General features: G+C 37.3%; 1 protein-coding gene across 1 annotated transcript in view; it reads right to left on the bottom strand.

Moving 5' to 3' along the window:
- Positions 1 to 7,480: 7,480 nt before the first annotated feature.
- LOC128643954 (fructose-1,6-bisphosphatase 1) overlaps positions 7,481 to 16,843 on the bottom strand; it is a 30,862-nt gene continuing 21,499 nt past the window's right edge. The window contains exons 4-7 of the mRNA XM_053696721.1: positions 16,143 to 16,283; positions 14,024 to 14,161; positions 8,547 to 8,666; positions 7,481 to 7,818 (exon numbers count right to left, since the gene is read on the bottom strand). Of these exons, the coding sequence (XP_053552696.1) occupies positions 7,627 to 7,818; positions 8,547 to 8,666; positions 14,024 to 14,161; positions 16,143 to 16,283 (591 nt within the window). The 3' untranslated portion in view covers positions 7,481 to 7,626. The remainder of the gene's footprint in view (positions 7,819 to 8,546; positions 8,667 to 14,023; positions 14,162 to 16,142; positions 16,284 to 16,843) is intronic.

Raw genomic sequence — 16,843 nt, 5'->3', positions numbered from 1 at the left:
TGATGATCTAAAGCTTTTCACTTAGGTGAGATGATCTTAGAAGTTTCAGCAGTACTGCAAGATCCCAAATAATTTTATAAACGCATATTTTAGTTTGATTGCTGTGTGTGTCCCTATGCAGGGTACTGGATGTAAAGGGTAAACAACAACTTAATTACAGTACAAGGTCTAAAAAAAAAAAAGGCCAACAGATTTTGTGTGATTTCTCTCCATGCAGCCATCATGATCTATGTGTTATTGCATTGTGTTTTTATAATGCATTTGTTAATTATGCAACTCTACTGCACTATGAGGACGTAACAGCAAGGAGTGAACAGGAAGATCTTTACTTCCTTTTTGTGACTGGTTATCCTACTTGCAACCGATTTCTTTCATCACTACACATGAACAAAAACTATTTACTCAAGTTTCTTACAAATTTTAAAAATTGTATTCTTAGCCTCTAATCTAAAATATCCTCAAACCTTATATGGGTGCACAGATAGTGGGGAGAGAAAACTAGGTTCTCAGTTTAAACTGAAAGACTGGCACCACATTATTAAGAAAACTATTTTTTTTCAATATAAGCTGCTATCATAATAACATTATGGCCATGACTAGCCTTGTCTGTAGACTCAACCCGAATTTACTCCTTCAAATAAGGCAAATTGTGGGTGGAATTTGGCTTTTGAAAAACAATTGCAGCAAAAAAATATGTTAATTTGTTTAAAAAATGTTTAGACTAGACTGATTTGTTATTCTATAGTAAGACATATTGTAATTGTATTTACTGTCCCTTTAAGCAATGACTAACCTACAAGTAATTAGAACTTGGCATTCAGTTGGGGAAGCAACAGGTGTTTATACAAATAACATAATTTATGTAAGAACTTACCTGATAAATTCATTTCTTTCATATTAGCAAGAGTCCATGAGCTAGTGACGTATGGGATATACATTCCTACCAGGAGGGGCAAAGTTTCCCAAACCTTAAAATGCCTATAAATACACCCCTCACCACACCCACAATTCAGTTTAACGAATAGCCAAGAAGTGGGGTGATAAGAAAAAAGTGCGAAAGCATATAAAATAAGGAATTGGAATAATTGTGCTTTATACAAAATCATAACCACCACAAAAAAAGGGCGGGCCTCATGGACTCTTGCTAATATGAAAGAAATGAATTTATCAGGTAAGTTCTTACATAAATTATGTTTTCTTTCATGTAATTAGCAAGAGTCCATGAGCTAGTGACGTATGGGATAATGACTACCCAAGAAGTGGATCTTTCCACACAAGAGTCACTAGAGAGGGAGGGATAAAATAAAGACAGCCAATTCCTGCTGAAAATAATCCACACCCAAAATAAAGTTTAATGAAAAACATAAGCAGAAGATTCAAACTGAAACCGCTGCCTGAAGTACTTTTCTACCAAAAACTGCTTCAGAAGAAGAAAATACATCAAAATGGTAGAATTTAGTAAAAGTATGCAAAGAGGACCAAGTCGCTGCTTTGCAGATCTGGTCAACCGAAGCTTCATTCCTAAACGCCCAGGAAGTAGAAACTGACCTAGTAGAATGAGCTGTAATTCTCTGAGGCGGAGTTTTACCCGACTCAACATAGGCAAGATGAATTAAAGATTTCAACCAAGATGCCAAAGAAATGGCAGAAGCTTTCTGGCCTTTTCTAGAACCGGAAAAAATAACAAATAGACTAGAAGTCTTACGAAAAGATTTCGTAGCTTCAACATAATATTTCAAAGCTCTAACAACATCCAAAGAATGCAACGATTTCTCCTTAGAATTCTTAGGATTAGGACATAATGAAGGAACCACAATTTCTCTACTAATGTTGTTGGAATTCACAACTTTAGGTAAAAATTCAAAAGAAGTTCGCAACACCGCCTTATCCTGATGAAAAATCAGAAAAGGAGACTCACAAGAAAGAGCAGATAATTCAGAAACTCTTCTGGCAGAAGAGATGGCCAAAAGGAACAAAAAACTTTCCAAGAAAGTAATTTAATATCCAATGAATGCATAGGTTCAAATGGAGGAGCTTGAAGAGCCCCCAGAACCAAATTCAAACTCCAAGGAGGAGAAATTGACTTAATGACAGGCTTTATACGAACCAAAGCTTGTACAAAACAATGAATATCAGGAAGAATAGCAATCTTTCTGTGAAAAAGAACAGAAAGAGCAGAGATTTGACCTTTCAAGGAACTTGCGGACAAACCCTTATCTAAACCATCCTGAAGAATACTGTAATATTCTCGGTATTCTAAAAGAATGCCAAGAAAAATGATGAGAAAGACACCAAGAAATATAAGTCTTCCAGACTCTATAATATATCTCTCTGGATACAGATGTACGAGCCTGTAACATAGTATTAATCACAGAGTCAGAGAAACCTCTTTGACCAAGAATCAAGCGTTCAATCGCCATACCTTTAAATTTAAGGATTTCAGATCCTGATGGAAAAAAAGGACCTTGAGACAAAAGGTCTGGTCTTAACGGAAGAGTCCACGGTTGGCAAGAGGCCATCCGGACAAGATCCGCATACCAAAACCTGTAAGGCCATGCCGGAGCTACCAGCAGAACAAACGAGCATTCCTTCAGAATCTTGGAGGTTACTCTTGGAAGAAGAACTAGAGGCGGAAAGATATAGGGAGGATGATACTTCCAAGGAAGTGATAATGCATCCACTGCCTCCGCCTGAGGATCCCGGGATCTGGACAGATACCTGGGAAGTTTCTTGTTTAGATGAGAAGCCATCAGATCTATTTCTGGAAGTTCCTACATTTGAACAATCTGAAGAAATACCTCTGGGTGAAGAGACCATTCGCCCGGATGCAACGTTTGACGACTGAGATAATCCGCTTTCCAATTGTCCATACCTGGGATATGAACCGCAGAGATTAGACAGGAGCTGGATTCTGCCCAAACCAAAATTCGAGATACTTCTTTCATAGCCAGAGGACTGTGAGTCCCTCCTTGATGATTGATGTATGCCACAGTTGTGACATTGTCTATCTGAAAACAAATGAACAACTCTCTCTTCAGAAGAGGCCAAGACTGAAGAGCTCTGAAAATTGCACGGAGTTCCAAAATATTGATCGGAAATCTCACCTCCTGAGATTCCCAAACCCCTTGTGCCGTCAGATACCCCCACACAGCTCCCCAACCTGTAAGACTTGCATCTGTTGAGATTATAGTCCAGGTCGGAAGAACAAAGAAGCCCCCTGAACTAAACGATGGTGATCTGTCCACCATGTCAGAGAGTGTTGTAATATCAGTTTAAAGATATTAATTGAGATATCTTTGAGTAATCCCTGCACCATTGGTTCAGCATACAGAGCTGAAGAGGTCGCATGTGAAAACGAGCAAAGGAGATCGCATCTGATGCGGCAGTCCTAAGACCCAACATTTCCATGCATAAGGCTACCAAAGGGAATGATTGTGACTGAAGGTTTTGACAAGCTGATATCAATGTTAAACTTCTCTTGTCTGACAAGGACAGAGTCATAGACACTGAATTTATCTAGAAACCTAAAAAGGTTACCCTTGTCTGAGGAATCAATGAACTGATTGGTAAATTGATCCTCCAACCATGAACTTGAAGAAACAACACAAGTCGATTCGTATGAGATTCTTCGAAAATGAGAAGACTGAGCAAATACCAAGATATCGTCCAAATAAGGAAATACCAAAACCCTATTCTCTGATTACAGAAAGAAGGGCACCGAGAACCTTTGAAAAAAATTCTTGGAACTGAGGCTAAGCCAAACGGTAGAGCCATAAAACTGGTAATGCTTGTCTAAAAAGAGAATCTCAGACACTAAAAGTGATCTGGATGAATCGGAATATGCAGATACACATCCTGTAAATCTATTGTAGACATATAATGCCCTTGCTAAACAAAAGGCAGGATAGTCCTACAGTAACCATCTTGAATGTTGGTATCCTAACATAATGATTCAATAATGATAGATCCGGAACTGGTCTGAAGGAATTGACCTTCTTTGGTACAATGAAGAGATAAAATAAGACCCCAGCCCCTGTTCCAGAACTGGAACTGGCATAAATACTCCAGCCAACTCTAGATCTGAAACACATTTCAGAAATGCTGAGCCTTTGCTGTGTTAACTGGGACACGGGAAAGAAAAGAATCTCTTAGCAGGAGGCCTTAACTTGAAGCCAATTCTGTACCTTTCTGAAACAATGTTTCTGAAACCAGAGATTAAGAATGGAATTGATCCAAATTTCTTTGAAGAAAACGTAATCTGCCCCATACCAGCTGAGCTGGAATAAGGGCCGCACCTTCATAGGTACTTAGGAGCTGGCTATAGGTTTCTATAAGGCTTGGATATATTCCAAACTGGAAATAGTTTCCAAACTGATACCGCTCCTGAGGATGAAGGATCAGGCTTTTGTTCCTTGTGAGGAAAGGAACGAAAATGATTATTTACCCTGGAAAGAAAGGGAAAGCAAAGTTGACTTAGAAGACATGTCAGCATTCCAAGTTTAATCCATAAAGCTATTCTAGCTAAAATAGCTAGAGACATATACCTGACATCAACTCTAATGATATCAAAAGATGGTATCACCAATAAAATTATTAGCATGTTATAGAATAAAAATAATGCTATAAAATTATGATCTGTTACTTGTTGCGCTAAAGCTTCTAACCAAAAAGTTGAAGCTGCAGCAACATCCGCTAAAAATATAGCAGGTCTAAGAAGATTACCTGAACATAAGTAAGCTTTTCTTAGAAAGGAATCAATTTTCCTATCTAAAGGATCCTTAAATGAAGTACTATCTGCCGTAGGAATAGTAGTACATTAGCAGGAGTAGAGACAGCCCCATAACCTTAGGGATTTTTGTCCCAAAAAACTCTAATCTGTCAGATGGCACAGGATATAATTTGCTTAAACGTCTAGAAGGAGTAAATAAATTACCCAAATTATTCCATTCCCTGGAAATTACTTCAGAAATAGCATCAGGGAGATAAAACACTTCTGGAATAACTACAGGAGATTTAAAAACCTTATTTAAACGTTTACATTTAGTATCAAGAGGACCAGAATCCTCTATTTCTAATGCAAATAACACTTCTTTAAGTAAAGAACGAATAAATTCCATCTTGAACAAATACAAAGATTTATCAGCATCAACCTCTGAGACAGAAACCTCAGAACCAGAAGAACCATTATCAGTATCAGAATGATGATGTTCATTTAAAAATTCATCTGAAAAAAAGAGAAGTTTTAAAAGACTTTTATGTATACTAGAAGGAAAAATAACAGACATAGCCTTCTTAATGGATTTAAAAAATAAAATCTCTTATGTTATCAGGAACACTCTGAAAATTAGATGTTGACGGAACAGCAACAGGTAATGTAACAGTACTAAAGGAAATTTTATCTGCATTAATAAGTTTGACATGACATGCAATACAAATAACAGCTGGAGAAACAGATACCAAAAGTTTATAGCAGATACACTTAGCTTGGTAGCTCCAGCATTGTGCAGTGATTTTCCTGAAGTATCTTCTGACTCAGTTGCAACGTGGAACATCTTGCAATATGTAAAAGAAAAAAACAACATATAAAGCAAAATTGATCAAATTCCTTAAATGACAGTTTCAGGAATGGGAAAAAATGCCAAAGAACAAGCTTCTAGCAACCAGAAGCAATAAAAAATGAGACTTAAATAATGTGGAGACAAAAGTGACGCCCATATTTTTTCGCGCCAAATAAGACGCCCACATTATTTGGCGCCTAAATGCTTTTTGGCGCCAAAAATGACGCCACATCCGGAACGCCGACATTTTTGGCGCAAAATAACGTCAAAGAATGACGCAACTTCCGGCGACACGTATGATGCCGGAAACGGAAATAGAATTTTTGCGCCAAAAAAGTCCGCGCCAAGAATGACGCAATAAAAATGTTAAATTAAAATGCATTATCCCAAATATGAAACTGACTGTCTGAAAAATAAGGAAAGTTGAACATTCTGAGTCAAGGCAAATAAATGTTTGAATACATATATTTAGAACTTTATAAACAAAGTGCCCAACCATAGCTAGGAGTGTCACAGAAAATAAGACTTACTTACCCCAGGACACTCATCTACATATAGCAGATAGCCAAACCAGTACTGAAACGAGAATCAGCAGAGGTAATGGTATATATAAGAGTATATCGTCGATCTGAAAAGGGAGGTAAGAGATGAATCTCTACGACCGATAACAGAGAACCTATGAAATAGACCCCTTAGAAGGAGATCACTGCATTCAAATAGGCAATACTCTCCTCACATCCCTCTGACATTCACTGCACGCTGAGAGGAAAACCGGGCTCCAACTTGCTGCGGAGCGCATATCAACGTAGAATCTAGCACAAACTTACTTCACCACCTCCATCGGAGGCAAAGTTTGTAAAACTGAATTGTGGGTGTGGTGAGGGGTGTATTTATAGGCATTTTAAGGTTTGGGAAACTTTGCCCCTCCTGGTAGGAATGTATATCCCATACGTCACTAGCTCATGGACTCTTGCTAATTACATGAAAGAAAACTTGTTTGTGCTCCAACCTGTATAAAAAGCAGAGGGTAATGTGGTTCCTTTAATATTGATTTGACTGTCAGAAACAGGAAAAACAGAGTAATATTATAGTACAAGGCTGTCCACATTTAGGATCTTATGAGTCAAATTTGTTAAAGGAACACTGAACTCAAAATTAAGCTTTGATGATTCCGATAGAGCACGCAATATTAAACAACTTTCCAATTCACTTCCATTATCAAAATGTGCATACTTTTTGAGGCACCTGCTCCTACTGGGCATGAATTTACAGTATATACATCTATGCAGCTGTCACATGGCACAGGGAAAGTGAAACGAACTCTGAAATTACAAAATCTACTACTCATTTGTCAATGATTATGCGATTCTCCTGTACTTAATAATGGTCCTTTAAGACTTATATGCTGGTCAATATTTTAAACATCAGTTAATTGGTGTAATACAGTACAGTAAATCAACACATATCTCTGCAGGAGAGCAAATGGACTTCCTTCCCATATTAATGCAGCACTTCAATCAATTACCAAATTATTTCTGTATAGCAACAATACAAGAGTATGGAAGAATAAGTGATTTTTTTAATAAAGGAAGACACTTGTTTTTAGGTGCAGGGTTTACGGTTCTGAATATATTCACTGCAGTACAGGAAAGCCTATAAGAGTTTATATAACACAGTTGAGTTCAACCAATACACTTTTTTTATTTCAATATGTTTGTTAACATACTTTTGTCTCCTAAAACAGTCCTCAGTGTCATATAGCTGAAGCAATTTGCTTAATATGTAAAGTTTTTTATTTATATTTTGAGAAAAGACATTCTTTACCTAGCAATATCTCTAAGCTTAGTGTAGTTGAAGAGAAAACTATCACTAAGGATTGACATAAATCAGGTGACATTGTTTAAAAAGATATAATACAAAGCAGTGATTAAAATAAAACTTTATTTATGTTTTTGACCAGGCCTGACATTGTATATAAAAGTAAGAAAGTCATGTTCACAGGTGTCTTCGGTATAATACAGTTGCTTAGTAATCGTTGGTCCTCTTTACAGGAATGCTCTTCTGTCTTTCACTTCGCTGCATGTTTTTTGAAGATATCAATATATTCCTGTACATCATCCGGAGAGCCAAGTGCTACTGGCATCCTCTGGTGGATATTTTCTGGTACTACATCTAACACTGGCTCTAGTCCGTTACTGGCCATTCCTCCAGCCTTCTCAATGATATACGCCATTGGATTGCATTCATAAAGCAGTCTCAACTAATAGAAAGGGACAAATAATGTTATTGTAATGAGAATGATTTTTACACATTATAATATTTTGCATGTTGTTAAAATTTAAAGTCAATGCCCCACCTATGATTATTTCTACTAGTTGTGAGCAGCTGACACAAAACACATAATAGGGAATTTGTAATTTATTTTGTGTTTAATGCAGGCCCGTCTGTACGTAAAGTTTCCTCTGACTCTCTACTACAGGTACAAAAGGGTGTTTCCTAATGACGGCTGTATATACAGGGACACCACTTTAGGTCTAGCTGCTATAAAAGTGCTCTGCTGCGCCACACATACAAAATGGGATAAATATGCATGTGTGGTGAGTATCTTACAGTGAGAGGCAATAATTGTAAATATTGCACTGCTAGAGGAGAAGAAATTGGAGGGAGATCTGTGTGTTCATTCCTCACAGAATAAGCTGCAACGTGCACAGTACTTGTCTGATACCTTTGTTTGTTATATTCTAGTTGAGTACAAACCCATACTGCTGACTTATTCATCTGATACCCTCACATTAGCCAAGTCTTTTTCTATGCTCTCTTCAGCTCACAGCTGACAAAATGTCACAGTGCATGTATGTTCTGCACTTCCACATTCATCTGTCTATCCAGGCAAGTTATTTACTTGAACCTCTAAGATATTGATTGTTTACTTGCCCCTCTTCTCTATGACTATATTCACATACAATACTAACAGAGATGGACACTGACCTTTCCTTTTGGGCTCTTTACATTAGCAGGGTACAAAAAGATTCCACCATACACTAACGTCCTGTGTACATCAGCTACCATAGAGCCCACATATCTTCCACCATAGGGTGAGCTTCCATCCTTTAGAAATAAAAAATAGATATTAAAATGTGGAATCACAAATCACTTTGCCACTAATGATCTTTAACTATTCAAGATTCAGTTCCTAATATTCTATATAGTGCTAAAAGGAGTTTAAATTGAAGACATACAGTACTGTGCAAATGTTTTAGTACAGTGTGAAAAAATGCTATAAAGTAAGACTGCTTTCAAAAATAGAAATGTTAATAGTTTTTTTTTTTAATCAATTACAAAATACAAAGTGAGTGAACAAACGAAAAATCTAAATCGAATCAATATTTGGTGTGATAACCATTTGTCTTCAAAACAGCATCAATTCTTCATGGTACACTTGTACACTGTTTTTAAGGAACTCGGCAGATAGGTTGTTCCAAACATCTTGGAGAATCACAATTCTTCTGCGGATTTAGGCAGTCTCAGCTGCTTCTGTCTCTTCATGTAAACCCAGACAGACGCAATGATCTTGATAACAGGGCTCTGTGGGGGCCATATCATCACTTCCAGGACTCCTTGTTTTTCACATGCTTTAGATAGTTCTTTATGACTTCGGCTATATGTTTGGGTCTTTGTCACTCTGCAGAAAAATTTAGGGCCAATCAGATGTCTCCCTGAAGGTATTGACTAATGGATAATTATCAGCATTGAGGAGACTATTAATTCTGACCAAATCTCCAACTCCATTTGCAGAAATGCAGCCCCAAATTTGTAAGGAACCTCCACCATGCTTCACTGTTGCCTGCAGATACTTTTCCATTCTTGTACCACTCTCCAGTCCTTCAGAGAACAAACTGCCTTTCAAAGTTTGACCCATTAGTCCAGAGCACCTGCTGTAATTTTCTGCATCTCAATTCCTGTGTTTTTGTGTATAGTTGAGTCGCTTGTCCTTTTTTCCCCATATCAGAGGTATGGCTTTTTGGCTGCAATTCTTACATGAAGATCACTTTAGACTTCTCCAGATAGTAGATGGGTGAACTAGGGTTTCACTGGTTTCTGCCAAGTTTGAGCTGATGGCACTGCTGGAATCTTTTAATTGCAAAGGGAAGCAAGCATGATGTGTCTTTCATCTGCTGCACTAAATTTCTGTGGCCGATCACTGCATTTACGGTCCTCAACTTTGCCCGTTTCTTTGTGCTTCTTCAGAAGAGCTTGCACAGCACATCTGGAAACCCCGGTCTGCCTTGAAATTTCTGCCTGAGAGAGACCTTACTGACGCAGTATAACTACCATATGTCTTGATGCTGTGCTCGATCATGCCATGGTCTAAGACTTTTTACCTTAAACTGTCTTCAGCAACCTGACCTTGTTAGCAGAGTTTGGCTGTTCCTTACCTAGTTTTATTCCTCCAACACAGCTATTTCTGTTTCAGTTAACAACTGTTTCACTCTACAAATCGATGCTCATTAGCACCTGTTTGGTATAATTGTTTAATCATTCACTGGACTATATGCCTACAAAATCCCTGACTTTGCACAAGTGTACCTACAAAAATTGATGCTGTTTTGAAAGCAAAGTGTGTTCACACCGTATATTGATTTGATTTTTGTTCTTTTTACTCATTTTCACTTCACGCACTTTGTTAACTGAATAAATTATTAACGTTTCTATTTTTTTTGTTATAGAATAAATTATTAACATTTCTATATTTTAAAGCATTCTTACTTTACAGCATTTTTTTCACATCTGCCTAGAACTTTTGCACAGTGCTATACAAGCAAAGCAAACCAATTATAAATAACCATTAGAGTCATTTGTCATGCTTATAAAAGCGAACAAGATCCTTTTCATTTCAATCCATGCACATAGTTTGTTTAGTTTTGTAAGCAATACCAGTTCATATCAGTTCAATTAGTTATTTGCAGCTACATCTCACATGAAAAACTATTTTGAAATTAAACTATATGACACATAAAATATTACAGGTTATTTCTGGTTACTGAATATCCAAGTTGCCAGCGCAGAAGCTGTTCTTCCTTAAAGAGAAATTGTAGTGGAAAATGATATGCTCAAATTCATAAGAGCATGTAATTCTAGCACTTCCATGTGTTTACACCTGCAAGAAATTTTTGTACATTGGTGTTTATATACATACATACACATATATATATATATATATATATACACACACAGTATCTCACAAAAGTGAGTACACCCCTCACATTTTTGAAAATATTTTATTATATCTTTTCATGTGACAGCACTGAAGAAATGACACTTTGCTACAATGTAAAATAGTGAGTGTACAGCCTGTATAACAGTGTAAATCTGCTGTGCACTCAAAATAACTCAACACACAGCCATTATTGTCTAAACCGTGGTCAACAAAATTGAGTATACCCCTAAGTGGAAATGTACAAATTAGGCCCAATTAGCCATTTTCCCTCCTCGGTGTCATGTGACTAGTTAGTGTTACAAGGTCTCAGGTGTGAATGGGGAGCAGGTGTGTTACATTTGTTGTTATCGCTCTCACACTCTCTCATACTGGTCACTGGAAGTTCAACATGGCACGTCATGGCAAAGAACTCTCTGAGGATCTGAAAAAAAGAATTGTTGCTCTACATAAAGATGGCCTAGGCTATAAGAAGATTGCCAAGACCCTGAAACGGAGCTGCAGTACGGTGGGCAAGAGCATGCAGCGGTTTCACAGGACAGGTTCCACTCAGAACAGGCCTCGCCATGGTTGACCAAAGAAGTTGAGTGCACATGCTCAGCATCATATCCAGAGGTTGTCTTTGGGAAATAGACTTATGAGTGCTGCCAGCATTGCTGCAGAGGTTGAAGGGGTGGGGGGTCAGCCTGTCAGTGCTCAGACCATACGCCGCACACTGCATCAAATTGGTCTGCATGGCTGTCATCCCAGAAGGAAACCTCTTCTAAAGATGATGCACAAGAAAGCCTGCAAACAGTGTGCTGAAGACAAGCAGACTAAGGACATGGATTACTGGAACCATGTCCTGTGGTCCGATGAGACCAAGATAAACTTATTTGGTTCAGATGGTGTCAAGCCTGTGTTGCAGGCAACCAGGTGAGGAGTACAAAGACAAGTGTATCTTGCCTACAGTCAAGCATGGTGGTGGCAGTGTCATGGTCTGGGTCTGCATGAGTGCTGCCGGCACTGGGGAGCTACAGTTTATTAAGGGAACCATGAATGCCAACATGTACTGTGATATACTGAAGCAGAGCATGATCCCCTCCCTATGAAGACTGGGCCGCAGGGCAGTATTCCAACATGATAACGACCCCAAACACACCTCCAAGATGACCACTGCCTTGCTAAAGAAGCTGAGAGTAAAGGTGATGGACTGGCCAAGCATGTCTCCAGACCTAAACCCTATTTAGCATCTGTGGGGCATCTTCAAACGGAAGGTAGGGGAACACAAGGTCTCTAACATCCACCAGCTCCGTGATGTCGTCATGGAGGAGTAGAAGAGGATTCCAGTTGCAATTTGTGAAGCTCTGGTGAACTCCATGCCCAAGAGGTTTAAGGCAGTGCTGGAAAATAATGGTGGCCACACAAAATATTGACACTTTGGGCCCAATTTGTACATTTCCACTTAGGGGTGTACTCACTTTTGTTGCTAACGGTTTAGACAATAATGGCTGTGTGTTGAGTTATTTTGAGGGGACAGCAAATTTACACTGTTATACAGGCTGTACACTCACTACTTTACATTGTAGCAAAGTGTAATTTCTTCAGTGTTGTCACATGAAAAGATATAATAAAATATTTACAAAAATGTGAGGGGTGTACTCACTTTTGTGAGATACTGTATATTTATAAAAATGTCTGATCTGTAGTACAATATAAAAATGCAGACACCTCATTCAATGTACTCTAACCAGTACTTGCATCTATTTTGTCTTATGTTTCACCATGAAATAACTGCCAGTTACTAGTATGTACAGCAGTGATGAAATTGCCCCTGAATTCTTGTCACCAATGCGCATGGTTCCAATCACTACTTGCTTACTGTTGAGTCACTTGCAAGGACACCAAGTACTGGGGAAACTGCAAATATTATACAGATTTAAAGCAGTCAGTCATGGTGTCTGGACATGTTCATTATCTCAAATACTATTCCTCTTTGCTCAGTTAGCAGGACATTAAAGATGTTTTTTTTATATATGCATAGAATATTTTTATATGTGAATAGAATGAATCCACAATTATCAGCATTAAAAAAATCAAGGAAGTTGGAAAATAAATAATTAAAGTATACTGCAAATGTTTTGACTATGCATAATTCAACATTTTATGGGGAATGACATTTTGAGTTTAATGTCCCTTTAAAAGGGACAGTAAACACCTTGAGATTTTTAAATAAAATGTTTAGTTATGCATGATACAACTTTGCATTATAGTGTAATTATTTATTTTGCTCCCCTTTCATGTATTTTAGCTCTGAAAATAGAATAATTTCTAACTTGCAGACCTTGAAATGCACCTGCTGACTTGTCAAGAGTATAACCTTGCTACATATCTGTACCTAACTGGCTATAACTGATAAAAAAAAACAGCAAAACAGTGCACTATAGTGGCTAGCCTTGTTGTCTGCAGACTAAAGCCCAGATTGGCTCCTCCAAATAAAGTAAATGGTAGATGGAGTTTGGTTACTGAATATAATTGCAGTATAAAGTATGTTAATTTGTTTGAAAAACATTATGACTTGGTTCATATGTTATTCTACAGCAACACAACAGAAATGTCTTATAAATTACAAGTTGTTTACTGTCCCTTTAACTAGTTCTTTTCGGACAGCTTTGAGGCCAGTAGGAAAGAGATACAGAGTTTCATGCATTCGCTTGCACAAAGCTAGATTAAAAGGGGCCCTAAACACTAAATACATTTCATGCACCTCCGTGTAATCGTGAGTGCTGCCATTTTGGAACCTAGGTTACATTGCAGGTACCTAAAGGAGAGTTGCTGCACATGTGCAAACAAGTCAGCAGTGGAATATAGTGTAAGAAAGATTTCAACATGGCGGCGCCCATGGCTATGCTTATAAAAATGTATTTAGTGTTTAATGGCCCTTTAAGATGAATCCTCAACAACTACTAAACTACTACTGCACTGCATTAAAAGGGTAAACACACTTTCCAATAACACTGTCAACCTCAACCTAAAGCTGTCAGTTAATCATTCTATAATAAACTCCTATTATTGACTTCTATAATTGAACCACAAAGTAGTTACACTTTCAAATGAAACTATTGTAAATTAATATTTGGTTGTCTGATGCCATCATCCATTTTATTTCTCATGCTTGGGATGGAGTTATTTAAATTGAAAGCACTATATGAATCTAAACATGATCTGTACATTAAATATCCTGTAACACATTGGAATTTTTCACACTTACTTCTGGGAATTTCTTTTTTTGTAAGTACTCGGTTACTGCAGCATCAAAGTATTTCGCATAGCCCTCATTCAGACTGTAAATATTGCCCTTCTTTTTGATTTTCATATCGTTATCAACCAATATGAATTCTCCAATTGCCTGGAAACAAAAATAAAATAAAAAAGGCAAACACATTGACTCATTAAAGGGATAGTAAACCCAGAAATTTACTTTTTATGATTCAGATAGAAAATACAATTTTAAACAACTTTCCAATTTAATTCTATTATCAAATTTTCTTCATTCTCTTGTTATCCATTGCTGAAGGGACAGCACTGCACTACTAACAGGAAGCTGAAAATATCTATTTAGCCAATCACAAGAGACAAAAGTGTGCAGGCACCAATTAGCAGCAGCTCCCGCTAGTGTATGAAATGTGCGTATTCATTTGTTTTTTAAGAAGGGATACTAAGAGAATGAAGCACATTTGAAAATAGAAGTGAATTTAGAAGTGTCTCAAAATGACCTGCTCTATCTGAATCATGCAAGTTTAAAGGGACAGTCTACACCAGAATTTTTATTGTTTTAAAAGATAGATAATCCCTTTATTACCCATTTCCCAGTTTTGCATAGCCAACACAGTTACAATAATATACTTTTAACCTCTGTGATTATCTTGCATCTAAGCCTCTGCAAACTGCCCCTTTTTTCAGTTGTTTTGACAGACTTGCAGTCTAGCCAATCAGTGCCTGCTCCCAGATTACTTCACGTGCACGAGCACAGTGTTATCTATATGAAATATGTGAACTAACACCCTCTAGTGGTGAAAAACTGTTAAAATGCATTCTGAAAGAGGTGGGCTTCAAGGTCTAAGAAATTAGCATATGATCCTCCTAGGTTAAGCTTTCAACGAAGAATACCAAGAGAACAAAGCAAAATTGGTGATAAAAGTAAATTGGAAAAATGTTTAAAATTACATGCCCTATCTGAATAATGAAAGTTTATTTTGGCCTAGACTGTCCCTTTAATTTTGACTTTCCTATCCTTTTAATTCAGTAGACAAAACAAATAAGTAAACTGTCATACCTTTGTCAAGTTAACCATCTTGCATTTTCCATACAAAAGCGCTTTTTAAAAAAAAAAAATATTATTATTTGCAGCAGGTACTTAACTAAGAGTATTAAATACAGGTGCATTAGCACGACGAGCTATATTAGGCACAATAATATGATTACGCTGTGTATCCTAAGCCAGTCATTTGCAACCTTTTTTTGCCGTGGCACACTTTTTTACATAAAAAAATCCTGTGGCACACCACCATCCCAAAATTTTACAAAATCACATATTGTAGCCTAATACAGGATATATATACAGTATATATATATATATATATATATATATATATATACACACACTGTACTGTGCTGTCATGCTATGCCTCCTACAAACTATACATGACATATTGTCAGTCTGCCGCGGCACACCCGAGGATCTCTCACGGCACACTGGTTGAAAAACACTGTCCTAAGCACATTATAATGGGTCCTGTGATACCAGACTTTGGTACTAGTTATAGCCTGTTGTAACAAGTGACTACATATACTGTACCATGTAAAAAGGAGTTAGTACTTTACATTATGAATTCAGCAACAAGGCTCGAGTCTGTCCATGTATTTTATATGTTAGGTTTTTGTTTTCTTTCCTTAGAGAACACACATATATATATATTTCTTAAAGGGACATAAAACCCCAAATTTTAAAGAACATTTCAATTTACTTCTATTATCAAATTCTCTTTGTTTTATTGGTATCCTTTGTTAAAAGTCAGGGATGCAAGCCCAGGAGTGTGCACATGTCTGTGGCACTATATGGCAGCAGTTTTACAACAATGTTATACATTAGCAAGAACACTAGATGGCAGCGCTGTTTCCTATCATGTAGTGATTCAGACGTGCACGCTACCTATCTAGATATCTCTTCAACAAAGAATAACAAGGGAACAAAGCACATTTGATAATAAAATTGTATTCTCTATCTGAATCATGAAAGAAAAAATGTGGGTTTCATTTCCCTTTTAAAGATCACATATTACGTTCATGTTGAAATGACAGCTGAATAATGCAATAAAAACAGCACTTACTGGATCAAGCATGAAACCGTTGACTCCGCACTCAGTGGCGAGAACCATCATTGTGGCGCTACCGTACAGCGCATAGCCTGCTGCTATAATGTTACGGCCAGGTTGTAAGGCATCTTTTTCACAGGGCTCGTTTTCAGAAGTCTGGAAAAGAAAGTTTTACATTGTCACATGAGCACTTAGGTTTACATTTGCTTGTGTTTTAAATGTCTTTGTTATCTTTATGTCCTTCACTGAAATGCATACCTATGTATGCTGACCCCAAGGCAGAACATAGAGTGGTCTGAGATGTAATCGCAGAAAATGCAGCATGTTTGCAGAAAGAACAGGAACTGTTAGCACTTTAACTTTTCAGTGCTGCTCCACATTAGGCTGTTCTTTTTACACAGAGCTGTTCTTTTTACACAGAGCTGTTCTTTTTAAACAGAGCTGTTCTCAGGCTGCATTGTATAAGTTTTCCTTACCACAGTGCATCCAGAGCAAAGTGCTGTTTGAAGACAACAATCAAATATGCAGTAGTTGATTGTTGTCTGGCTCTGAGATTTTTGCAAGCTCGTTCCCTAGCTTTTCACAGTCTGCAAAGCTGTTTTTCTCTAAATGTAAGCTATTCGTATGAGAAATGCACCTTTTTTATTACTACGTTTCTATGCTAGACTAAGAGAAAAGGAAACAAATTAATTCAAGAGACATTTTACAATTACTTT

This window comes from Bombina bombina, unplaced genomic scaffold, assembly GCF_027579735.1.
Source record: "Bombina bombina isolate aBomBom1 unplaced genomic scaffold, aBomBom1.pri scaffold_1211, whole genome shotgun sequence".
NCBI classification, from domain to species: domain Eukaryota; kingdom Metazoa; phylum Chordata; class Amphibia; order Anura; family Bombinatoridae; genus Bombina; species Bombina bombina.
Note: the sequence above shows the minus strand (reverse complement) of the source record. Positions and strands in the feature narration are given on the sequence as shown.